Source organism: Muntiacus reevesi, chromosome 13 (assembly GCF_963930625.1).
Source record: "Muntiacus reevesi chromosome 13, mMunRee1.1, whole genome shotgun sequence".
NCBI lineage: Eukaryota > Metazoa > Chordata > Mammalia > Artiodactyla > Cervidae > Muntiacus > Muntiacus reevesi.
In genome coordinates this window covers 3,780,140-3,806,688 of record NC_089261.1, presented here as the reverse complement: position 1 = coordinate 3,806,688, position 26,549 = coordinate 3,780,140, and the positions used below count along the sequence as shown (strand labels likewise).

Genomic DNA, 26,549 nt, shown 5'->3' with positions numbered 1-26,549 from the left:
TTTTTTTTTTTATATATTTTCACGTTTTATTAACTACAGTATATACCCTAGAGCTGCCTCATTCCTTCCCCTCCCCACCCCCAGGACAGGGTCAGGCCTTCCCAGGAGCCCCTGCCTTTGCCGCCTGCGCCCGCTGAGACTCCTGCTGCAGCTGAGCAAGGGTCTCCCGCTGTTGTTCTGACTGCCGCTCTAGGTCCCGGAGCTGGGATTCATATCGCTTAATCTCAGCTGTGATGTAGTCCAGCCTTTTCCCCACTGTGGCCCGAGCTTCCCCCAGCTCCTGTTTGACCAGCACCGGCCCCAGAAGTTTGAACACCACGTTGGACCCATCCAGCAGGGCCAGTTCCTCCTTCACGATATTATTCTCTGTTAGTTGTGCCTCTAGTTTCTGCCTCCCTGACATGGATTTACTCAAGTCCTTCTGCAGCTGTTGATATTTCTCCACTTTTCCCTGCAGTTTCTTCTGGGTTAGCTCAGCCACGGCGGGGACGAAAGCGCTCTCTCTTCAGTATTGGTGAACCCGGAAGTAAAAATGGCCCTTATTTCTTTGCATGGTTTTTCTACCCTATTATCTCGCTGCTCCTTCTGGGCTCCTGATAACACCGTTTGGTGTTTTCCTGTGGAACACTAACACTCTGTTCATTTTTTCCCCCAAATTTATTTCTCTTCGTTTTTCAATTTAGATAATTTCTATTGATTTTTCAAGTTTACTTTAGCTTTTCTTTGCACTTTTAAAATCTTTTGTTGACTTCATAAGGTGAAATTTTAATTTCAGATGTGGTACGTGCTGCTGCTGCTGCTAAGTCACTTCAGTCGTGTCTGACTCTGTGCGACCCCTTAGACAGCAGCCCACCAGGCTCCTCTGTCCCTGGGATTCTCTAGACAAGAGCACTGGAGTGGGTTGCCATTTCCTTCTCCAATGCATGCATGCATGCTAAGGCGCTTCAGTTGTGTCCAACTCTGTGTGACCCCATGGACAGCAGCCCACCAGGCTCCTGTGTCCAAGGGATTCTCTAGGCAAGAATACCAAAGTGGGTTGCCATTTCCTTCTCCAGATGTGGTACTTACCTATTCTATAAATCTCATTTGAAAAAATATCTCCCATGTCTCTGCTTAGATGTTTCCTCATATGTCTGCTTCTTCCTTTAAATCCTTGAATATGTTTATAATAGTCTTGTTAAATCCTTTCCTGCTCATTCCAACATCTAGGTGCTCTTCTATAGTTTTTTTTTTTCTTCTCTAGGTTATATATCTCACTTTCTTTTGTCTTTGCACATGCAGGTTTTATAGTATGGTAGATATGAGTGATACATTGTAGGGAGTCTGGATTTTGCTGCATTCTTTTCAAGAGTTTTGAGTTTTGGTCTGGTAGGTAGTTAAATAACCAGTGTTCCTGACCAGGGATTGAACCTCTGTTCCCTGTATTGCAAGGCAGATTCTTAACCACTGGACCAATAAGGAAAGTCCCACCAGGTTTGGTTTTGAGTTGTGTTTGGGAGAGTTTCTTTTGGTTTTGTCTTTAGTCCTTGGGCATGACCTTTACCCTAGGGCTTAGTTCTTACTCCTAAAGCATGGCCTTTTGGGAGTCTCAACTGAATAGCCCAAATATTGGGGAAGTACATCCTGGTTCTGTTTGAACTCCATGTTCCAGTGTTGAGCAAACTTTGCTATCTCTATTCAACTCTCAGCCCCAAGCAGTTGTCTCTGCTGAGCCTCACAGGATCTCATTCTGTATACACAGAGCCTACAGTTCAGCTTTCTTCAGCAGAAGAATCAAGAGGAATTCCCACGTAGACTTTTGCCTCCTTCCACCCCCTGTTGTGCTGCTCCTGTTCCCTGACCTGCAAATTCTTGCTGCATCAGCAGCCCCAAATACTGCCTTCTGACTTTTCAGCTCAGGAAGACCACTCCTTCACTCCTTTGCTTGGGATCCCCTGCAGCTGGGAAATTGTCACCAGCGAGAAAACCAGCATACATGGGACTCATCTTGTCTCTTTTTCTTTTCTCAAGGATCACAGTCTGCCTTGCCTATTTTCCAAAGCATGAAACCAATTGCCTCTGATTTTGTCCAGTCTTATACAGTTGTTGTTGAGGATTAAAGGATTAGTTCATCATCACTGGAAGTGGAAGTCCTACTTTCTCTGTCTTTTTGTAAATGCCTTTTTAGAGGCATAATTGACATAATACAATGTACCTATGTAAAGTGTACAATTTTTAAGATACTTATTTATTCGTCTACATTGGATCTTAGTTGCTGCATGTGGGATTTTAGTTCCCTGACCAGGGGTCGATTCTGCATCCCCTGGATTTTAAGGTGGACTCTTAGCCACTGGACCATCAGGGGAGAACCTAAAAGGTACAACTGATGAGCTTTTATTTATGTATATTCCCATGGAACCATCACCACAATAAAGTAATAAAGATAATGAACATATCAATAATCCCCAAGTTTCCTCTTGTTCTTTAGAATTGAAGATATCTCAGCTTAAAACCATCTGAACCTGGTGCCTCCTAAAAATGATTGATACTTACTTTTACAAACTCTATTACAAACTCTATACTAGTCTTTTTAGGTCTAGTCTTCTCTTCTGGGGAAATTGTAGTATTCTATTTGTGTTTTTTTGCAAGGAATGATGGTATTTCCCATAGATTTTCTAACTATTTGATATAGAGTTATACAGAATAGCTTTTTGTAATCATTTTTAATTGCTTTTATTAGTGGTTACACATCCTTTCTGATTCACGGTTACAGTTTATTTATTTTTTTCTATCTTTTACCCATGTTTCAGACTTGCCAGGATATTTTTCCTTTCTATTTTATTGGGCCTTTCAGATCCTTTCAACTATTTTGACAAATTGTTATTTTGTTCATTTTCTGTTTAAGTTATTTTTAGAATTTTCTTTCTACTTTACATGGTTCTTGTACTAATTTTTAAAATTGAATATTTAACTCATTTATCTTTTTAAAAATAGTTACAACCTTCAAGACTACACAATTTCCTGAGTATAGCTTTTGTAGTATTACCATGGTTTTGTATGACATGTTTTATTCGTAAGGTTATAGATAATTTGACATTTCACTATTTATTTAAGTATAGTTGATTTACAATATTATATAAATTTCAGCTGTATAACATAGTGATTCAATATTTTAATAGAGTATACTCTATTTCTTATTTTATTTGAAATTTTTATTTTTGGTTACACTGTGTGGCTTGCAGAATCTTAGTTTCCCTATCTGGGACCGAACCCTGCCCCTGGCAGTGAAATCTCAGAGTCCTAACCATTGAACTGCCAGGGAATTCCCAATATTCCATTTAAATTTATTATGAAATAATGGCTCCATTTTCCTGTGCTGTACAATATATTCTTGTTGCATACTTATTTTACACATAGTAGTTTATATCTCTTGATCCTGCACCTCTATCTTGTCCCTGAAATTTCACTTTTCAAAATTTATTTAGAAGTGTTTCTTAATTTCCAAGTGGTTACATTTCCCTCATATCTTTGTTGCTGATATTTAGTTTAATTAGAGTCTGTTCAGAGAACACAGCCTATGTAATCTCTACTACTTGGTTATTTAGAAGATTAAAAAATACAATTCAGTGGTTTTTAGTATATTCACAATGTTGTGCTGATATATCCACAGTCAAGTTTATTACATTTTCATTGCCTCAGAAAGAACCCCCTACTCATTAGCAGTCATCAACCCACAGTTCCCATCCCACCCCCAAGTCCTAGGCAGCCACTAATCTACTTTCTGTCTCCATAGATTTTCCTGTTCTGGATATTTCAAATAAAATAAATCTTGTAATAAATGGTCTTTTGTGACTGGCTTCTTTCATTCACTATAATGTTTTTAAGGCTTTGCCTATTGTAGCATCAATCAATACCTCATTCCTTATTATTGCTGAATAATATTCCATTGGTCTTCCCTGGTGGCTCAGACGGTAAAGAATCCACCTGCAATGCAGGAGACTTGGATTCAATCTTCAGGTCCGGAAGATCCCCTGCAGAAGGAAATGGCTACCACTTCAGTATTCTGGCCTGTAGAATTCCATGGACAGAGGAGCGTGGTGGGCTACAGTCCATGGTGTCGCAGAGTTGGACACGACTGAGTGACTTTCACTCACTCACTCAATATTCCATTTTATGGATATACCACATTTTATTCATCCATCATCAGTTGATAGATATGTGGGTTATTTCCACTTTTTTTTTTCAGCTCTACCAGTTTATTGTTACCAACCCATCTCCCTCCACCCTCATGCGTGCAAGCTCAGTCATGTAACCCCATGTACTGCAGCCCGCCAGGCTCCTCTGTCAATGGACTTTTCCAGGCAGGAATACTGGAGTGGGTTACCATTTCCTTCTCCAGACTTTTTACCTATTATGAATAATGCTCTTTTGTTCGTATTTGCATTTATCTGGCATGTCTTTAACTGTCTATGTGTCTGTCTATTTTCATTCTTTTATTTTTAACCTTTTTTTGTCAATTGTTTAGGTGTTTTTTTTTTTTTATACTAAGATCCAGCTAGATTTTTTTTTTTTAAATCCAAATTTCTGTTTTTGAGAGGGGAATTCAGTCTTTTATTGTATGAATAGATGTATTGGATGTTATTCCTTTCATTCTATTTTATGTTTATTATTTATGCTACTTTATTATTTCTTCTTTATCTTTTTTATTACTTTGCTGCCTAATCATATTCTTTATCCCTCCTGTTATTTTAGAAGCTCTCCTATACTTTTTGATCCTACATTGTTACCTTCCCATTGTTGACATCATAATCAAATGTACATTTCTTTATTAACATACTACAGTTAAATATGACTAAGATTTTGGAGGTACTTGTGTTTCTCCAATCTACCTCCATTTTGCTAAACTAGATTGACATTTCTAGTCTAGGGTTTTAATAAGATTTCTTATCAGTTCATTTCTTCTGTTTTGAGCACACTTACTTAGAACAAATAATACAAGTTTTTGGATATTTTTACATTTTTCTCAGAAGAAAACTAAGGGAAGAAAATGAGTTATCTTTTAGCAAGGTACTATTTGCACTTTGCTCCCAAATGACTGCCTGCCCTAACCATATTCACCATCTTAGATGAGCAGGATGTATGCTGGTGTTTAGGAATAATTTCCGTTCTTGAGACACCCTTAGCCCATACACTCGCTCCAGTCTAATGGCACTTTTGAAACCCACAGTGCTTCCCCTGCCCTGCCTTTGCTCATCTGCCTGGAATGTTCCCTTTCTTTCATCTCCATCTCCATTTCCCTGGGCACGTCTCTTTCAAAGCCATTTTCTGACCCAAACCAGATGTAAGCACTTCCTTCTTTGAACCCCACAAGGTAGCTTGTTTATGTCTCTTCTGACACTTGGCATTGCTCATTGCGTCTTGTATTAATGAGTTTGGGGTATTTTCATACCTTTACCCCTCTCCTGGGGGATAAAAGATATCCTATCTTTGCATCCCCAGTGCCTACCACAGTCCCTGACTCATAATACATACTGAACAGAAATGACTAGACTGTATTGTGCAAATCAAGGAATCACCCACTTGAATGGCAGAAGAGGCAGACTTTTAGTGAAAACTTCTGTGTATTTTCTTTTTGCATTTAAGAGACAAAGTGTTTGTAGAGAAGAATTGTCTTTGTCATGCTCTGTTGTTTTATTCAGTTGCTCAGTCATGTCCAACTGAGACCCCATGGGCTGCGGCACGCCAGGCTTCCCCGTCCTTCGCTACCTCCTGAAGTCTGCTCAAACTGCCCTAGATGTGCACATTCTCAAGAATTTCCCTTCTAAAAGCAAAACACATCACTCACTAGTGATATTAATACCCATCCTTCATGGAGGGCTTCCCACCCTCTACTGCCACAGTATCTGGGAATTTTTTTTTCTTTTTTCTTTCTGTATCTGGGAATTTTGAAGCCAATTAAATAAGTGGTAACATTGATTTTTCATGTATCATTATCCTGTTATTTCTCCTGCCATCAACCAGACACAGATGTTTAGCTTACCATACTATTGTGTCTGTAGATAAAGTATAAACGGTCATTTAGGGAAAAAGTTACATATCTTTTAAGCTTCTGCTTAAAAACAATTTTTCCCCTGTCTTGTTTTTATTTCCATTTTTTTCCTGGTGTACAACCTTTATTATTTAACTATTAGAATTATTCAATTTGTTTAATAAATATGTTTCAAGGACTGCCTGTAGCTGTTCCCATGCTGGTGTTGGAGATTTATACCCTCACAGGCTCAGAGGTTGGTGGGGAGTCAGAGGAGTAAGCAAGCAGAGTGATTGTTGCTCTGATGCGGTGAGAACCTGGGGCAGCCATTGGCAGCTCTCTACCCAGTCTTAAGTTTCAAGGAAAGCTTTTCAGACACTATATGGACTGGAAGACCCTGAGGTGGAAGAAGAGTTATCTAGATGTAGGTGGTGCAAGGAAACGGTGGGAGAAAAGTATACTGAGCATAAAACGCAAGTGCAGAGAACACGTGCATGTTTGAAGAACCGCGGTAATTTTAAAATGCGTGGAGTGTCCTGGCAAGAGACAAAGCTTTTCTGTCTTTCCTCTATTTGATTCCTTTTTTTTTTTAAGAAACACAGTGCCAAGTCGCCAGTAGTTTAGCCCCAGGGCAAACAGGCCTTCTGTTGTGTTTAGTGCCCCGCAGACCCGGGCTAGCTCTGGCTCTTAGAAGCTGAGCTTTAAGGCCTGGCTGTGGCCGCCCCCCCACCCCCAAGGGCTTCCCTCATAGCTCAGTCAGTAAAGAATCTGCCCGCAGTGCAGGAGACCCGGGTTCGATTCCTGGGTTGGGAAGATCCCATGGAGAAGGAAATGGTAACCCACTCTGGTATTCTTGCCTGGAGAATCCCATGGATAGAGGAGCCTGGCGGGCTACTGTCCATGGGGTCGCAAAAGTTGGACATGACTTAGCGACTAAAACACACACACACACACACACACACACACACACACACACGGCCTCTCAACCTTGATACCTAAGTACCGGGACAGTGCCTTATTCACTCTCTGCTCTGTCCGCAGACCTGGTACAGTGCCTGGTACAGAACTCAGTTACTATTTGTTGGATAAAGAAGATGGCCACCCAGGACCTGGGAGTGCTTCCCTGGTAGCTCAGTCAGTAAAGAAGCTGCCTGCAGCTCAGGAGACCTGGGTTCGCTCCCAGGGTGGGGAAGATCCCCTGGAGAAGGAAATGTCAGCCCACTCCAATATTCTTGCCTGGAAAATCCTATGGTCAGAGGAGCCTGACGGACTACAGTGCATGGGGTCGCAGGGGTAGGACATGACTTAGTGGCCAACCCATCACAGGACCTGGCAGAGATCGATATCACCCTTTGGCACAGTGTGACAGGTGGGGCCCCCAAGGTGGGTCCTGGGCTGTCTCTGGTCAATGAAGTGGTTAACTTAGCGGCAGGCTTGCTATGACAGATTTGCTAAGGAGAACCTCTTCACAGAGTATCATGCCCTTGATGTTGTCAACCAATTAATTCCTTAAGTACTCTAAGTTAGCAAAGCCCTGCTGATTTGATTTTATCTGTCTTTGATCCTATCCCATTCTAGCTGGACTTCCTCTCCTCTCCTTCCCTCCACCATTACTGACGGTGCACAATCTAATTACCTCATCATCCCTTAATTTATTTATGAAAAGACTGAGGTTAAAGAAAAAAAAAATTTCTTAGTCCTTTGGGACTTTCTATAAAAGGTTTCCTTTCCCCATTCCCTCCCTTATGCGGGATAAAACCTCCTTTTGTGTCTCTGGCAAGTTGGAATTGTTCTTAAAAATTTAGATAAATAAACTTCCCTCCCAGGGCTGAGTGGAGGCGAGCCTGCAGGTTAAGCCTGGCCTGGGGACTCCCAATGGATCAATCAATCTATCAACAAGAATTCCTTGATCTTTCCAGGAAGCAGCTTTCAAAATCAGCACACAGCTTCTGGGTGTCCTGGCTTCCTCTGCACAAGACACTGGGGAAACGGAGCTTTTTGAAATTTTAAATTTTATTATTATTACACAGATAATGCATGGATACATTAATCTTTTTTAAAAAAACTGAATGCCAGCAATATGCAGAGTAACAAGTGAAAGGCTATCTCCCCCTTTCCTTGCATTCATCCCACTGTTTGACATTGTATCCTTTAATTCAGACCATTTAACCATGTGTTTTCTGACATGTACAATTATATAAACATCTAACTGTAACACTTTCAGTGTCCTATCTTTTTGCCTTTTCATACTGTTCAGGGGGTTCTCAAGACAAGAATAAGGAAGTGGTTTGCCATTCCCTTCTCCAGTGGACCACGTTTTGTCAGAACTCTCCACCATGACCTGTCTATCTTGGGTGGCCTTACATGGCATGGCTTATAGTTTCATTGAGTTAAACAAGGCTATGGTCCATGTGATAGATTGGTTAGTTTTCTGTGATTGTGGTTTTCAGTCTGTCTGCCCTCTGATGGAGGTGGATAAGAGGCATATGGAAGCTTCCTCATGGGAGAGATTGACTGAGGGAAACACTGGGTCTTGTTCTGATGGGTGAGATGAGATGAGATGAGATGGTTAGATGGCATCACCTACTCAATGGACAGGAGTTTGAGTAACTCTGGAGTTGGTGGACAGGGAGGCCTGCCGCAGTGCAGTCCGGGGATGGGGGTGGGGTCACAAAGAGTGGGACACGACTGAGCTACTTAAGTTTAACATAAATGGGATCACAACGTAGGTGCAGTCTTGCTACCATTTTTTTCTTGAAACACTATGTCCTGGACATCCTTCAAGACCACACAGACCTACGTTTTAATGCCTGAAATAGTGTTTCACAGCATAGAGATACCCCTATTTAATTATCCTTAACACAGTTTAGAGTTTTTCAGTATTACAAGCAATGTTCCAAGGACCGGTTCTTTGGGAATATCCAAGCATGCATTTACTACGGGCTCACCATGTGCCACACACTTTACTCGGGGTTGGGGGGTAAACAAAACAGACAACTAAAAATAGTTTTGAGTGATGGAAAGGGGGTATTTTCTTTTCCCAAGAGGACAAGACAGGCTGAAGATCGGTCTCCACATCAACCCAGGAGGCCAAGAAGTCCCCCGGGGTGTCTCCCCAGCAGTGAAAGGGGCCGCAGGACCCATCGGTGCTGGAGAGGAAAATGCGGTGCCCTTTTCAAGGAAAGAGGGTTTGGCTGCTGCGGGTCAGCAGCGAGGAACCGCTCCTCATATACCACGAGCCGGGCGCTGGGCGCGGAGCCCTAAGCGGAGCGCACGTCCGGCGGGGCGGGGCCGAGCTGCGCGCGACCCTCAGCGCGCTCGGGGCGGTAAGGACCGGGGCGGCCTCTCTGGCCCCCACTCCCGCGGGCTCTATGACACCGCACTGGCTCGCGGGACGGGGCGGGGTTGGCTGAGGAGGAGGAGGAAACCAATTCACGTTGTAAATCTCGCGGTGAGCCACGTGCGGAACTCTCGTGAGAAACAGGAAATACCGCGCTTGCGCACTGTTGTAGCTGCTGGTGGTTGTGGCCGGTTTGCCGGCGACTGTGAAGCGGGCAACTGCTCCTGTGGAGGTGGTTGAGTCCGCCGCAACTCGCCACCATGAGCAGCACCCTAGCTAAGATCGCGGAGATCGAAGCCGAGGTAATGGACGCTTGAACGCCCCGTCCGAGCCTTCCTCTGAAGCGGCGTTGCTCCCGCCTGAACTACCCTCAGACGTGTCAGGCCCGGGGCCGCGTTGCCGGACTCCCCTCAGCCTCGGCTCGCTTTCCTAGACTCCCCGCAGCCCGGGCCCGCGTTCAGTACTTTTGCACCTTAGTTGGCGCCCCCTCCCAGCGTTCGGCTCCTGTCTGAACTTTCAGTTTTCCCTTTCTTTTCTGTGAGCAGAACGGAATCCTATCCCCTCACTTCAGCCCTGATTTGCTTACGCACCTCAGTATCTTTCTTCACACCCCTTCTTCCCCAGTCTCTGCTTTGGTGACCCCCTTTCCCAGAGTGTTGCTCCCGGGAAGTAAATTGTCATCTCTGGTAGTTTTGATTCCACCTGGATTGTTGTGTGATTCTTCTGTCTGAAGGGCTCAGAGCTTTTTAAAATCGGTTGGGGTACACGGGGAACAAGCAGTTGAAAAGGGTTCAGCAGTTGAGTTGTAGTCTAATCTGTGAACGCTGATTGTAATGATTTTGGTCACATTTCTTCTCTTTGGGCCTCAGTTGTTTGCTCTGTAATGAGGCGAATCGACTGGGTGATGGAGAAAATGGATTTTTACTCTTTTTAAGTCTGACTTAAAATGGGTATATTGACGTTAGTAGGACTTAGAAGAAAACATCCTTCTCAGAGTTGGGTGAGCAGTCATTCTGAATGTTTTACCTTGTAGGAACTGCTTCTGATTTATGGCTGTGATTCCTCCCTAATAGATGGCTCGGACTCAGAAGAACAAGGCCACAGCACACCACCTAGGGTTGCTTAAGGCTCGTCTTGCTAAGCTTCGCCGGGAGCTCATTACTCCAAAAGGTGGTGGTGGTGGAGGACCAGGAGAAGGTTTGTGTTTGGGTGTTTCTTTTCTTCTTGTGTGTGTGTAATTTTTATGAAAGTAGTAAAGGCATATGGTAAAAAATAGTTTAGAAATGTCTATCAAAGTAGGTTTATGTTTTCTAAGCTTAAATTCTTGAATTGTGTTTATTTTTATTCTGTTGATTTCTGGGTTGTGTGGGGTTTTTTTTGTTTGTTTGTTTTTGGTCATATAGTTGCTTGTGAGATTTTAGTTCCCCTATCAGGGATTGAACCTGGGCCTTGGCAGTGTAAGTGCAGAGTTGTAACCACTGGACCGACAGGGAATTCCCAGTTCTGCTGATTTCAAAGGCTAATGAATACTCTCTCTAAGTGAACTAGGGTTTTGTTTATGTATATCCTGTCCTGATCCAAAATAGATTTATGTTGGCTCACTGAAATATGTAAATAAAGAGTCGACAAGATAGAGGAAGTTGCTGCAAAGGGAAGGTAGAAAGAATAAGTTGAAGCCAAGAGAAAGTTGGTATGAAAAGTAATGTCACAAGCTCTGTACACTTCCAGAGAAGGGCCATAAGTTTGGCTTTGAATTTGTTTGCAGCTAATTGTAAGAAAAGAAAAAACTCTTGTTAGTCACACAGTTCCCAGGGTTTGTAGGGAAAAAAATTTTTTTAGATCAATTATTGTATAATATTTGGGCCCAAAATACTGTGCATAAGTATATAACAACAGTTAGAGGTATAAAGTTTTTCCATCAAACATTCCATTAAATACTGTGAATTGCCACGGGGGAATTTTGTGTGCTTAAGTTCTACCCTAGAGACAAATTGTTAAAAGTTGGAGAAATAGATTTTAGAGGGGTAGGCAACCAGACTGTAAAAGGAATTGCTTGAGTCTCTGCTCCCAGGGATAACATTCTTCTTTTTATATTTATTGATGTTTTAGGATTTGATGTTGCCAAGACAGGTGATGCTCGAATTGGGTTTGTGGGTTTTCCATCTGTGGGGAAGTCAACACTGCTCAGTAACCTGGCAGGGGTGTACTCGGAGGTCGCAGCCTATGAGTTCACTACCCTGACCACTGTGCCTGGTGTCATCAGATACAAAGGTGCTAAGATCCAGGTAAGTTAGGTCTGCAGGCCAAAGACTGGAAGAAGTCAATTCTTCCATCCATTTAAGAAGAACTTATTTGGAACTTCCTATATACCAAGCCTCATATTTGATCTACCAGAACCTCTTTGTCTAGCAGGGGAGACAGAGAAGACCAATGCATACAAATAAAAATATCATTTGTAAAAACACAGAGAAAGGAAGGACTACTTTTTCCACCTGAGGATGGGGTGAGGGAAGGTCTGGTAAGACAGAAAAAGCTTTACATAGAAAGTAACAGTAAGATGGGTTTTGAAGTTTATTAGAATTTTATTAGCTGGAGAATATAAAGGGCAATTTCAAGCAGCTGTAATGGGGAACATCCTGTAGTGTGAGCTTAGGTGTGGATAGGGAGTAGTAGAAACTGAATTTGGAAAGGTAGACTGGAGCTGAATTATGAAGGATCTTATGTGCCTGCTAAGGAAGTTGAATTTTATGTTGTACATAGCTGGGAGCCATTAGAAACTTCTAAATAAAGAATAACATGACCCTTTTTAGAAGATAATTTAGAAGACCCTAAGACCCTTTTTAGAAGATAATTCAAATTATCTGTGAGACTTAATGAAGTTGTTGTCTTCACAAGTTCTTAGATAGATGATAGATTTAGGGCTCCCAAATGAGGAGTCCACTTGGGTATGAAAGATATATGTAAAATATGATGGAACACTTTTTTTTTGGGCTCCACAGCTAAGAAGGTAAGGTTCTGAATTTCATGACATTTGAATCTAGGCTAGAGGTTCCCAAATCCTTAGTGTTTCAGTAGGTTTACACCCTTAGTGTCTTAGTAATTATTTCCTGACAGCTTTTCTGTTTCCAGTAATTTTTCCTGGTGCTCCAGGCCAAGAGAAGTAACCTAATGGTTCTGTTCCTTAAATAGTTAGATCCAAACAATTATATAGGACCTTAACAGATACACTTATTTACTGATGGGATATGGACCCTGTTAGGTACCATGTAACTTCTCAAACTTTGGAGTCAGATTGAATATTGCCACATTTGTTTCTTTTTCCACCCTGATTTTTGTCTGTTGCTTAATTTTTGCTGTAGTAATCACTGAAAAATCTAGCTTTACCAAGATTTGGATCTGTTATTGTTGAAAGCAGTGTAGTAGAATCTAATGGTGAAATTGTGAGCTTCTTGGATCTAGTAGGTTGACAAATACTGAGAATTACTGTTTGTCTTGAAAATTAGAATACCCCCAGTGCCTTGGCAGAGCATTTAAGAAGTCTTTAGTGTGTGTAGGCATTTGTTTTCCCTCTAAACAGTGAGTTACACAGTGAGTTGTGAAGTGCATTCATATTTCCTTATTATAGAATCTGAAGTAAGGAGCGACCAGTGTCCTGGTGGTATTTTCATTGACTTTTTTTCTTTCTGGTTAGGTACCATTAGAACATGGACCTTTCTAGGACTCCATGTACATAACAAGAATGAGGACACTTGGGCATATCTGGACCACTGCTTAATTTCATCTGGTTTCAGAATCTTGTTGATAGTCAGTTTTGTCAGTTCAGAGAGTAACCTCTTTCCTGAAGAGATGTTATGGCACCTCTTGGTATAATCGCTCTCTTTTCTTGTCTTTTCCTCAAAACCTTCATTTATTTCAGTCTCTTTTGACCTTTTCAGGTTTTTTTCTTCCTTTTTTTTCATTTGTGAAAAATTTTTTACATTTCTTTTCCATCTGTGCCCTCTGCCTGTTTTTCCTTCCCTTTTGAATTTCTCCAGAAACCAAGTTAAGTAGGCATACTGCTGTTGCTAAGTCACTTCAGTCGTGTCCGACTCTGTGCGACCTCATAGACAGCAGCCCACCAGGCTCCTCTGTCCCTGGGATTCTCTAGGCAAGAATACTGGAGTGGGTTGCCATTTCCTTCTCCAGACATACTAGTAGGTGTGTTTAACTGGATTAAAATGACTGCCCTCAAAATGTTTTTTAAAAGGCTCTTTTGTGGCAGAGGACTCATTGTCTGTGACTCTCTGGGGCATGGTATACAAAATTAGAACCATCTAACAATTATAAGGATATTGATTTCTGTTTTTGTTGTTGTTGTTGCTATTGTTAGGAAGATATTTTTTAACAATAAAGGTGCCTGAAAATGGAATAGTACCTCTTGAGTTAATTAGTTATTGTGTCTGGAGATGTTTAAGTAGTAGCTGAACAAGCAATTAACCAGTGATGTTAGAAGAAAACTGATGTTTCACATAGTCAAGAGATTGGCCTGCAAAGTGGGTGTACAGTGCTTTAAAAATTATGGGTCTTGTGTTTCACCTTGCCGAGTCCCTAGGACTCCTGTTGTCATATCTCTGTGTGTGTGTGTATGTATATGGACATGCACATATATCTGCTTTAACCTCTAAAGGCATTCAAATTTGAAGTAGGTTAGCATCCAGTTCTTAAAATCCTACAGTTATGTGATTTGAAGATATATTTTTTTCTTTTCTCAATTCTTAGTTGTAATCTGATATTCATATATGTAAAGCATGGCCTATTTTTATTGGGTGAAATTTAGTTGCCACATTTGACTAGTTCAGTCTAATTTAAAATATTTAAATAGTTTAATGTAATTTTAAATATTTCCCTCTCAAGAAAAGCTTAAGTTAACTTGCTTTTATGTGTGTCGGGCCTCAATAAATTTCTCCACCATGTTCAGTTGCCATAGTTAGAAAGCTTTTGCTCTTTTTTTCTCAGTTTACTGTTAAAGGAAATATTATTTTATTTATTGCACTGTGCCAGGTCTTAGTTGCAGAATCTAGTTCCCTGACCAGGGATTGAACCTAGGCCCCCTGAATTATTGGGAGTGTAGAGTCTTTGCCCCTGGACCACCAGGGAAGTCCCCAGGCCTATCTTATATTTTCCCTACCCCAGCCTTGAAATGAACCACCAACCTTGAAATGAACCACTTCTGAAGGAGCTGTTCCTTCCTTTTGTTGGAGATAGGTACTTAGAAATCAAGATCTGATGTGCTCACTAGTCCCAGTTTTAGAGGAGGTAATGTTATTTATTATGTAGTGAGGAATAGGGAGGAGCTTTTGAGCAGGTTCTCGAATGGAAAAGTTGAACTCTAAACACCTCCTGAGTTCATTCTTTTTCCTTGTTTATTTAATGTGAAGTGTATTTCTGTATTTAATGTGAAGTATATTTCTGTAATATCAGATATGCTTACTGCAAAAGATACTTGTTTTTTTTTTCCTTTGGCCATGCTGCACAGCTTGTAGGATCTTAGTTCCTAGACCTGGGATGAGGCCTGGGCCCTCGGCATTGAAAGTAGAGAGTCTTAACCACTGGACTGCCAGGGAATTCCCCAGCAAAGACTGGTTTTAAATGATGTTTTGATAAACTGCAACTATATCCCTGTCTGTTCACGTGGATAATTCAGTATTGGCCATACTGTACCATGGTCCTTGGTATTTTCAGATTTTACATATGCTCGTAAAAGACTTAAGAACTTATAACTGTAGTTTATGAATTTGAATCATGAGTGCTACAGATTTGGTTTTGATGTTCTCATCATTAGGTACATACACTGTGACTTATGTGAAGTTTTACTTTATTGCATTTCCTGGGCAATTGAGTAGTTATTTTCAACTGAGGACACATATCAAAGTCACCCTTGGAGCCTTTTGAAATACAGATCAGTATCTGAATCCTACTTTGGCTCTTGCAAAGCAGAATTTGCAGGGATAGGGCTTAAATATCTGCATTCTGAATTGTTTTATAGGTGATTCTTATGTGCTTGCTTAAGAATGGCTGCAGAAATTTTTGTGAATTGGAGGATTTGCAAAGGTCTCAAGATTTATCACTTGTGAATATCCTGATTCAGTTATGTCTATAGTAAGGAATTTGTGTGGAGGCTCACCTTTCTGGAAAGTGGGAAAATATTGATAGATACTAAAGTAGAATTATGGATTTGTGTCCCCAAGATGTGGATTAAAATCTGATGTATTTGGACTGTGACTTCGGGGAAACCACTTAGCCTTTGTGAGCCTCAACTAATATCCTTATTCACAGACTTGCTAGGTTTTTGAATGAGATAAAGTATATAAGAAGCTTGCAGCTGATACTTGGTAGATGCTTAGTAAATGTTCAGCTTTAGTAGATGCCCAGGAAATGTTCAGATTTATAACCAGCTTTTCCTTTTCTCTCCTTAATCTTGAAGCTTCTGGATCTCCCAGGTATCATTGAGGGTGCCAAGGATGGGAAAGGTAGAGGCCGTCAAGTCATTGCAGGTGAGTGTTCTGGGGCCACTGTCCTGGTGTATCATCTCTTTACTGGATGCTGTTCCTTTAGGGACTGTGGAGCTTGGAGTTGGTACCGCAGTGAAGGGAATAGTTTTACCTGACTTCTCACTGGAGCAGAATTTTCCCATTTGAAGGGAAAGGAAGGACAGGGGAAGTGAAGTGCTTTGACACAGTGCTGCCCTGACACAGCACTGTGTCAGGTTCAGAGCTAGACCTCAGGTTTCCTGACTCCCACTCTTGCCTTTTCTTCTTCTTTTCTTTTTATTGAAAGTAAAATGTTATAAAAGCGTAATCATAGGGGAATTCTTTGGGGTTCCAGTGGTTAGAGCTCCATGCTTTCACTGCTTAGGGAGTGGATTCAATCCTTGGTCAAGGACCCCAAGCCACATGATAGAACCTTTTAAAAAAAGGCTCATCATGAATTTCAGTAATCTGCTTCTCCATCTGTTTTCATCTCTACTGTCGTTCCCCACTGGCAGGCACTGTCAAGTCTTCAACTGTTTCTTCTACTTCATATTTTAAAATGTTATGCTTATATTACTGCTTCATGGTTAATTAATTTTAAATACCATCTATTGGTTTCATGTAATGGTAGGAAATTTGCTCTCTTGTACTCCATATCTCTTGTCCTGTTTTTTCAAAGAAGTTATATCATAATTTTTAGTTAACTCATTAGTCATGGTTTATGCTATTATGTAATGACTGTAACTTGTTCGGTGCTGAGATAAGTACTGTATTATGACTTGATTTCTTTTCTCTTGAAGTCTGCTTTTTAAATTTGTTTTTCATTGAGTTAATAATTGGTTCTTATTTTGTTTACTTTTCTGTTGACTAATATTTTTCAAATGTTCCAGTAGATCAAATACGTGTCAATCAGTATTTTTCTAGATATTTGAATACAGTGGCTATTGAGGACTTTGTGTGCCTAGGTCAATTGAGTTATGGAATTTTAAATTTTATAATTTTAATTTAAATTTGAATAGCCCCAGGTGACTAGTAGAGTCTGTAGCTCCACTACAGCGTAGCTCCAGATTTTTTGCATGGCTGAGATTGTGTATTGGATCCCCTATTTCTTAGAGTTGGTTGTGTTACCTTTTTTGGGTTATTTTCATGTTTTGCTGAAGTACATTATTTAGAAACTTAACGAAAAAGAGTGAATGACATGTAATTGTTCTTGTTTTTTTCATGTTTGAAAGTATTTTTATTCCACCCTTGCATTAAATTAATAATTTAGCTGTTTATAGAATTATAGGTTTGAAGTCATTCATGGTTGACTATCAGGAACTTGCTAAATGAAAAGACTTGGGCACAAAAGACTACATTTTGTGTGATTCCGTTTATACAAAATTCTTAAAAATGCAACTTAACCTATGGTGACAGAGCAGTGGGTGACTGGGAATTGAAAGGGAGATTGACTGCAAAGGGGTACAAGGAAACTTTTGGAGATGATGGAAATGTTCCGAATCTCAGTTGTTATGGTGGTTACATAGGTATATACATTTGTCATCAAATTGTATGCTTAACATGGGTACTATTTTTTTTTTTTTTTCTATTTTTTATAAATTAGAGCTCAAGAAATTTGCCAAAAAGTATGCTAACTGGATAACTTTTTTCTTTTAGAATTCTTACTGTTTTAAATCTTTTTGAACTTTTTCAGGGATTCAGGTTATTACCTGGTTTGTATCTTCATTCCAAATTACTTTTCTGCTAGTATATCTAGAATGCTAGTATATCTAGATCTAGATGTATCTCTTGATGCACTAATAGAAAACAAAGCACACATTACAGAGTGACTTCTGACATAAATCTTTGGAAACCTTAACTTCGTGTGTGTGTGCGTGTGCGCTAAGTCACTTCAGTGGTGTCCATCTCTTTGTGACCCTATAGACTGTAGCCCACTAGGCTCTTCTGTTCATAGCATTTTTCAGGCAAGAATACTGGAGTGGGTTGCCATTTCCTCCTTCAGGGGACCTTCCCTATCCAGGGATTGAACTTGCGTCTCTTAAATCTCCTGCATTTGCAACAAAGTTCTTTACCTCTAGTGCCACCTGGGAAGCCTCTCTCTCTATATATAGGTATATATAGATATAGATATGTATGTATATTTTAAAAAAATCTTCTATCTCTTAAGTATAGGAACTGTCTACCACCCCCTCCCTGTTTTGGAGTGTTTGAATTATGTTGTCTTTAATGATCTTTGAAAAAGATTTTTTTATTTTCATTTCTTCAGTGGCCAGAACGTGCAATTTGATCTTGATTGTTCTGGATGTCCTGAAACCCTTGGGACATAAGAAGATAATTGAAAACGAACTGGAAGGCTTTGGCATTCGCTTGAACAGCAAACCCCCCAACATTGGCTTTAAGAAGAAGGATAAAGGAGGCATTAATCTCACAGCCACTGTAAGTGAAGAAAGTGATATGGGATAGGTTGTTGAAGGGATTGGGGTGGAGAGTGGATTGTAGTACATTTGGAAATTACCTGGCTTCCCCCAGAGCTAATTGAAGTAATACAATGACATTGTAATGACTGACAGAGTAGGACAGAAGTCCATCTCAGACTACTTTTGTGGCTTTGTTTCCTCTTTGGGGTGGTATGAAACTAAAACTTATGCTTGCATGAAGTAGATGGCTGCTGGTATCATCTATTTTCGTTCATTCAACACAGACTTATAGAGCACCTCCCATGGGCTACCATTGTTTTAGGCTTTCAGGGGAAATGGAAGAGGGGGCACAAATTCCGGGCTTTATATTGAAATGGGGAAGCAGCAAACAGAATTAGCGAGTGATTATAGTGTGAGTCTGAGTGCCGCCTGCTGCACTGACACAGTACACTGGGTTAGGGTTAACTAAGGACAGAGGTTAACGAGGGAGAGGACGGAGAGTGTTGGGAATGGTGGTATTTTTAAAGTAGGTTGATCAGAGAAATCTTCACTGAGGTGACAAGAAGGAGTGAACCAAATGAATATCTTGAGGAAGGGCCTTTCATGTAGAGGGAACATCCAAGTGCAAGGCAGGTAGAGCATGCCTTTGCTTGTTTGAAGAACAGCAGAATGAGCAAGTAGAAGAGTAGTAAGAAACGAAGTCATAGCATAGGGCCTTACATACTTTTACTTTGCAGAAGATGGTTGGGTTCCAGTCTGTGAAATAAAATTGATTGAGGATTTAATGGAATCACTTTTACTGTTGAAAACAGACTGAAATGGGTTAAGAACAGAAACACAGAACTCATTTAAGAGGTTATTACAATAATCTAGTCAAGAAGTGATAGTTTCTTAGACCAGAGTTGTAATAGTGGAGGAGACGTAGACTAGTTATTGTGGAAAGATTTTGGAAATAGTTGGTGGGAATTACAGCTAGACTGGATGTGGATTGTGAGAGAAAGAGGTGATGATGAGTTTTTGTAATTAGGAAATGAACTCTCGTGACTAAAATGGTAGGATTTAAGTGTAGAATAGGTTTGGAGGAGAGAGGAAGGTCAGGTATTCAGTTTAAGATGCCAGTAACACTCAAGTTAGACATCCAAGTATTATTACTGTCAAATAGGCATTTGAGGAAAGATCTGTGCTGGAGGTATAAATTTACTGGTTATCAATTTTAAAGCCATGAGCTTAGCTGAGATCACTTAGCTGAGGAAGGGAGTATAAATAGAAAAGAGTTTCAAGGATTGAGCTTTGTGATACCTTCCTCTACCTTCTCACAATGATTAGAGGCCAGAAGATGGGAAAAATCAGCAAATAAAACTTCTCAGTCAAGAAAGAAAATCAGAAAAGTTTGGAATCCTGAAAGTCAATTAAAGAAAGTGTTTCAGATTGGTAAGAGTGATCGATTCTATCAAATGCTGCTTCTAAGTCATGTGATTGAGGATTGAAAACTTCCTATGACGTCTAACATTCTAGAGTTCCAGATTATTTGACTGGCATAGACTTAAGCTGTCCTGCCCCAAAGATCTTTCCTATTATCTTCTCATAATGTTTGAGTTGGAGCTTTCTTTCTGTATTTTTGCTATGCCTGCTGTAGTAAAGTATAAAGTACTATGGAGTGGATGGCGTAAACAGCAGAAATTTAATTCTCTTAATTCTGGAGCGTGGATATTTGACATCCAGATGTGAGCCGTACTGGTTTCTTCTGAGGCCTCTTGTAAATGGCTGTCTTCTCCTGTGTTTTCATATGATCCTCCCTCTCTGTGTCTGTGTTGGACATGAGTCATATTGGATTAGGGCCCACCCATATGACATTTTAATTTAATTACCTCTTTAGATTTTAAGTATTTCCTACTCAAAGCCTGTCTCATCTAGGATAATGGTTTTTAGAAATAAATTTGCACTTTATCTAGAATTATCGGGTACATCAACAGATACTTTTAGGAGATTGTCTTTTTTTGCGCTCTGACCAGTTGTTGTCTTCTCTGTCCATTCAGTGCCCTCAGAGTGAGCTGGATGCTGAAACTGTGAAGAGCATTCTGGCTGAGTACAAAATCCATAATGCTGATGTGACTCTGCGTAGTGATGCCACAGCAGATGATCTCATTGATGTGGTGGAAGGAAACAGGTACTGACCAAATGGTGCATGAGTTTGAATTTGAAGCCTTATAATGGAAACAGCGTTGGATTGTGAATCTGGCAGACATCAATTCTAACTCCAGTTGTGTTCTTATCTCAAATAATAGTGGGCCTTGCTTTCTTTATCTATAAAATGAAGGGTTGTCTTGATTGCTAACATCCTTCTTTGCTCTAAAGTTTGATGATGATAATAAGTTGCTTGTTTCAATTACTTGCTGTGAACTAGGCTATCCCCTAAGCTCTGTGTTGTATGATGGTTCAAGAGAGTAGGTTCTCAGTCTGCTCTCACAGAATTAATCCATCTGAGAAATTCTGTAGGCTGTTCTGTGGGGCTTAGAGCACACTGGGCTGTATCTGTTTTCTCTAAGAGTACGTAACTGAGATCTTAGATAACATGAGACATTACTATTTGAAATTAAGTAATAATTGAAACTACTGTTATTTCTGGCATTTTGAAAACAAAAACTGGTGCTTTGAGTTACATGTTTTATAAGTGAGGCAGCTGAAGCCTAAGAAGTTGTAGCTTGCCTAATTATTAGTAACCTTAGCTGCCCTGTCGATTGAACAGTTAGGATTGTGACTTTGCTAGATGTTGTGTTTAAAAAAAATTTTTTTTAATTCTTGAAATTATTATATTAGAAATGTTTTACATTCTTACAGTTCATAAAAGAAATCAACTCTGAGATTGCCTAGGGACACATGTCTAGAAAGTGACAGAGCTGGGAATACATTCTGTGTGACTCTAAAGCTTATGTTATTTACACTGCAGCATGCTTTCTCAGTAATTAGTTGCATGACTAGGGACTATGGCTTGAGTTTTGTTACTTCTTAACCGATAATTCACTTTTTCCATGTTCTACCTTATTTTGGTAGGAAGCATTTTCTTTTTTTTGGCTGACTTTCTTATGATTCCATTTTAGAGTCTCTGATTATGAGTCCTGGGTGAGGGGCTGTTGAATCAGACTGACAGTCTTGTCCACAGCTCCAGACTAACATACTGTTTTTCTTCTACTCCTGTAGAGTCTATATCCCATGTATCTATGTGTTAAATAAGATTGATCAGATCTCCATTGAGGAATTGGATATTATCTATAAGGTGCCTCACTGTGTACCCATTTCTGCCCATCACCGCTGGAATTTTGACGACCTGTTGGAAAAGATCTGGGACTATCTGAAACTAGTGAGGATGTAAGTCTTAGTGGAGACAGTATTATTACTGTAGGACTTAAAGCAGACTGTCCAAAAATAATACCTGCTAGAGCTCATTAATATAACCTGTTTTTGGAGATAATAATAAATTAATTCCTATCATCTGCAAGGCCATATTGAGGGCACCTTCTTCCTCAAGATAGAGGTTATCCATGTCTGGTCTCTGGGTTGATGGAGGGTTGAGTTGTGTTCACACATAAAGCATTCTAAGAAGTAAGCAGCCTCTGCTCCCTCTGTTCCAGTTATACCAAACCCAAAGGCCAGTTGCCTGATTACACGTCCCCAGTGGTGCTGCCTTACTCCAGGACCACGGTGGAGGATTTCTGCATGAAGATTCACAAAAATCTTATCAAAGAATTTAAATAGTAAGTATCATGGCATGTGGTGCTTTCTTTTCCCTGTGAGCTACTGATTGTTCTAACGAGTAATTCTTAGGTAGTGTTATAGAAATTAGGCATCAGGAAATGCTTGCTTGGTTAGAACCTTGCAATGTCTTCTTAAATGCTAAATCAAAACAGAAAGTGTCACCATGCCAACTTGGAGCAGGAAGAGCCCTAAACACCTTTACAGGTTGGGAGGGCTGACAATACAAATTGCTCTGAGGTTCTCTTGTTAATTCATTTTCTTCTTGGCAAACACAAAATGTTAATTCTTCCTGCCAGCATCATATTGGGCTTCACTGGGTACCGAGGCCCCCCGACACCTTTTGGATAAGTAAATACTCTCTTGATAGAGTTTTCCTAGTATGGCTAAGGAAGGTAACATTTGTTACCAGTAACCACTGATGGTTCACAGACCCAGTAAAAACTAGTGTTCTGTACCTGACATTGCATTTGTAGGAATCAGTTTCCAATCAGTTATTTCAGGGTATTTGTCTGTAACAAGCCTATGCTTTTTCCTTTTATTTTTAAATTAGTCTCGTCACACTTCTCCTTTGTATTTTTTTCCTTTGACTTTCATAAGTTGGCTCTGGATCATGGGAACCACATAACTTTCAAGACTTCCACTTTTTATGTGAAGGTTCTAGTATGCCACACTTCAGGAAAGCTAAAGCCTCTGGACTTTGACTGGGGATAGGAAATCTTGTCTGTTGCAGGCCTTTGACTCTTAACAGCTAGAATGCTAGCTCTAAACAGAAAGTGACACCTAGGTAGGTAGAAGCTAGGTGATTATTTACACTGAATATTCTTTTTTTCCTTCCATACAGTGCTCTGGTGTGGGGTCTCTCTGTGAAACACAATCCTCAAAAAGTGGGTAAAGACCATACGTTGGAGGACGAAGATGTCATTCAGATTGTGAAGAAGTGATGCCATCCTCTTCCCCATCTGCCGGGCCAACCTTAGCAGCTTTCTCCACGATCAAACACCTGACTCCAAGCCCCTCCTGGGTTTGACAGGCTCTGGATCAGGATACAGGGAGGGAGATGGAAGCACCCAAATTGGAACTTCACTTGTCTTAACTTGGTGTCACCTTATGTGTTGAGCTGCATAAAGGACCTGGTAGGCCAGCTGACTATGTACAGTTCATGTGTCATTGTCAGAATTTGTTTTGAGATGGATTGAATGAGGATGGTTATGTATAGTGAGGCAGCTGCAGAAGAGGTACTTGGGAGCTTGGTCTTGAATGTGAAATGGGTAAAAATGTGACTGCAGCATTTCACCTGATGGTTAGTCATGAGAAATGCTTCCAACTGGATGTGGCTTTCAGTCAAGTGGTCTTTCTCTAATGATAATGGAGAAAGGAAGGACTTGATGTAAGTTAACTGATTATTCTCTGCAAGTCTAGCCCACTTGGGAGATGGTGTAGTGTGGTGGTTGAGTAAAGTACTCCAACCAGACCCATAGGGCTTTGAGTGGCAAGCCCCCCTTTAATTAGCTGTGGAACTCTGCATAAATTACTTGATCTCTGTAAGTGTCAGTTTCCTCATGTAACATGGAGATAGTAATAACACCTTCTAGAATGGAGATTTTTAGTATTAAGAGATAGTACTTGTAAAATGCTAATTAGCACAGTGTCTGATATGTAAGTACTGGTGAATGTTGGCTGTTGTTTTCACTGGTTCCTCTTCTTTAGTTAGAGCACAGCTGTGTATCAGTGTTGAGCTGAACTGTGCTGCCAGCTGCATGCCACTATCTCCTTTGCCATAACCCAGCCCTTCTTGAACTCCCATGGCAGTCCTGGCCCCAACCACATAACCTGGGTGAAAGCATGGAGGTAGCCCAGTGCAAGTGAGGCAACCAGTCTGATCAGAGCACGTTTGTGGGTACACCTGTGTGTTTATATGTAGGTTGGAGGGAGGGTAGATTATAAGAAGTAATGGGGTCAGGATTACTGGAGAGGGTGCTAAGGACATCATTAAAGGTTTTGGACTGGGAATAAGGGAATTTAAAGGGATTGCCTTGATAGTAGAAAGTGAAAGTGAAGTCACTCAGCCATGTCCGACTCTTTGCAACCAGTGGACTATAGCCCACCAAGCTCCCCTTTTCATGGGATTCTCCAGGCAAGAATACTGGAGTGGGTTGCCATTTCCTTCTCCGTGATAGTAGAAAATTGACTGGCAAAAATCTTTGTGTCTGGAGTGGATTAGTGAGAATATGGGAGAGGGAGGGTGTGGGTATATAGGAGGAGAAATCTAAACCTGGTAACTGACTTGCTCTTTGGAGAGAGAAGTCAAAGGTTATATAATTATGGATTGCAGGGATGATAGAGAAGGGTGGTCCATAAGAAAATTAGAAAGGGAAACAGATTTACAGGAAGACAAGAGTTTGATTTTAGATGAAGTGAACTAGAGCTTCTAGCAGGCTGTGAGCAGTGAGGATGTGGGATTATCCACATACTCAGCCTTTTCCAGTAGTTGTTACTCTTGTTATAGTAGTGACAGTTGTTTCCCTCTCATAGTCTTCCTAGAGCTTGCGCTTAACACTGTCCCCAGACCCAGGAGATAAGCCTCTTAGGCCTGATATCCTAGTCACTTTGGAGGGTGTAGATCTTGATATCACCGGTACATTCATGATAGAGGCCATAATTTAGTGTCTACTCTGGCTTTTCAGGGAAACACTGGCTTTCTGAGATACGGGATTTCCAGCAAGGTTTACTTTCCAGGCAGGGCATATATTGGGTTTTGGGGAGTCCTCAAATTCACTTTCATTGGGCAATGAAATGCCAGAACATTAAGAGGTTGAAATCCGGGTTCATTCCAAGGCTTCAGGATATGCTTTGAATGGGCTTTGCTTCCATCCTTCCACACCTTCCCCTTCCCCCATCAGTGGCCCCCTGGTGTTTGAGGAGAGCATTACCCTACTTCTCCTTTCTGGGCTCAGACTTGGGAGTTCTGGGAGAGGTACACTTTTGTGTTTGGAATGCTGCCTGGGGTCGGGCCACCAAGGAGGGTTATTCCTACAGGGCAAAGCTTTCTCTTCCTGAACTCCAAGACGAGGGTTGTTTGACTGTCACAACATGTCTTGAATTTCCATTTTTCTTTTAGAATTCTTTTAGCTGTGTTTCAGTTCAGCTCAGTTGTGTCCGACTTCCTGCGACCCCATGGACTGTAGCACGCCAGGCTTCCCTGTCCATCACCAACTCCCGGAGCCTACTCAAACTCATGTCCATTGCGTTGGTGATGCCGTCCAACCATCTCATCCTCTGTCATCTCCTTCTCCTCCCACCTTCAATCTTCCCCAGCATCGGGGTCTTTTCCATTGAGTCAGCTCTTCGCATCAGGTGGCCAAAAGTATTAAGCTGTGTTTAATAGCAGACAATAACTTAACCAGCTGAAATGGAAGAAAACTTGGTCTCTCACATAAGTTTTCTGGAGCTCAGATGGGCTAGCTGGTAGGTCACTGACAATCCAAGTTCTTTCCATGATGCCACCCTGTCCACTGCTTTGGTGGGCAAATGGCTCCCCTCACAGTCGAACAATATCTTTATAGCCTTGGGCTTTATACCAGTTTCCAGAGGATGCTAGAGGGCTGAATCTTAACTTTTGGTGAAGCCATTTCCCAGAAGCTGCACAGCCAGTTCCTGTTTGTGTCTCATACCCATTCTTGAACCAGCTGTTAGTAGAATATTGGGAGTAGAATATTGAAGAGTCCATTTATTCCAGTATGTTATCTTCATTCCTGGAGTTTATCCCTCTCATTTATAGGCCAGTGGACCTGACTTCCTTTCTACCTTACGAGACTGTCTTATAAGATATCTCCTATAAGAAGACCTGGCTGTACTTTCCCATTTAAAGAAAAATTTAGCTTTATTTTTTTTCATTGTGCCTAAGAGCACATAGGATCTTAGTTCCTTGACAAGGAATTGAACCCAGGGCCCCTGCATTGGGAGTGTGGAGTTTCAACCACTGGACAGCACGGAAGTTCCTGTACTTTCCCATTCCCCCCCACTTCTCATTATCACTAATTTCCAAAGTTCTGGTTGCTTAACTGCTTCCTTAGGGACAGGGGCAGTGTTCTCTCCTACCTGACCCCTCATTCTCTGTGGCCCTCTGCTGTTTTACTTTGAGGAGGCTTTGCACATCCTTCCAGCCTTGATTGCTTCTAAGCTTGTCTCATGCCTGCTAGACTTCCCAGAGTTGGTGCATGTAAGATGGCTTATTAGCTGAGACATCATGTCGTCATGTTCTCCTTACTCCATAGCTTGCTCTTAGTTTCTGAAGACTGTATTCACTTCCTTTTTTGCCTCTACTCCCATTCACGAAAATAGTTTTAAGATCTATGTATTTAGCTTCTGCTGTGCTATTCTTCGCAGCACTCCTTTATTTTCTTCTGACTCCATCTGACCAGTTACTGGCTTTGCCCTTTGCTTGGTGGGGCTACATTTGTTCATGTCTGTCGTGTTAGCTTCTGGCCTAAAAAGGAATTCCTCACTATCAGCTTCAAACCAAT

The 26,549-nt window shown here is 41.0% G+C and overlaps 1 protein-coding gene and 1 pseudogene across 1 annotated transcript; one reads left to right on the top strand and one right to left on the bottom strand.

Annotated features, from left to right (window-relative positions):
- Positions 1-78: 78 nt before the first annotated feature.
- LOC136145447 (prefoldin subunit 6 pseudogene) lies at positions 79-9,609 on the bottom strand (annotated as a pseudogene).
- Positions 9,499-23,179, top strand: DRG1 (developmentally regulated GTP binding protein 1). Its single transcript, XM_065904916.1, has 9 exons — positions 9,499-9,649; positions 10,421-10,544; positions 11,457-11,632; positions 15,811-15,880; positions 18,123-18,292; positions 20,310-20,440; positions 21,472-21,639; positions 21,903-22,025; positions 22,868-23,179. Exons 1-9 carry the CDS (start codon positions 9,608-9,610, stop codon positions 22,965-22,967), a joined length of 1,104 nt encoding a protein of 367 aa, XP_065760988.1. The 5' UTR covers positions 9,499-9,607; the 3' UTR covers positions 22,968-23,179.
- The last annotated feature ends 3,370 nt before the right edge of the window (positions 23,180-26,549 follow it).

What these genes read in the sequence shown, in the direction of transcription:
- DRG1 (XM_065904916.1), top strand. Translation starts at nt 9,608, where the DNA reads ATGAGCAGCACCCTAGCTAAGATCGCGGAGATCGAAGCCGAG. An exon ending in ACAAAGGTGCTAAGATCCAG is followed by an intron (nt 11,633 to 15,810) that starts GTAAGTTAGGTC and finishes TTAATCTTGAAG; the next exon opens with CTTCTGGATCTCCCAGGTAT. An exon ending in GCATTAATCTCACAGCCACT is followed by an intron (nt 18,293 to 20,309) that starts GTAAGTGAAGAA and finishes CTGTCCATTCAG; the next exon opens with TGCCCTCAGAGTGAGCTGGA.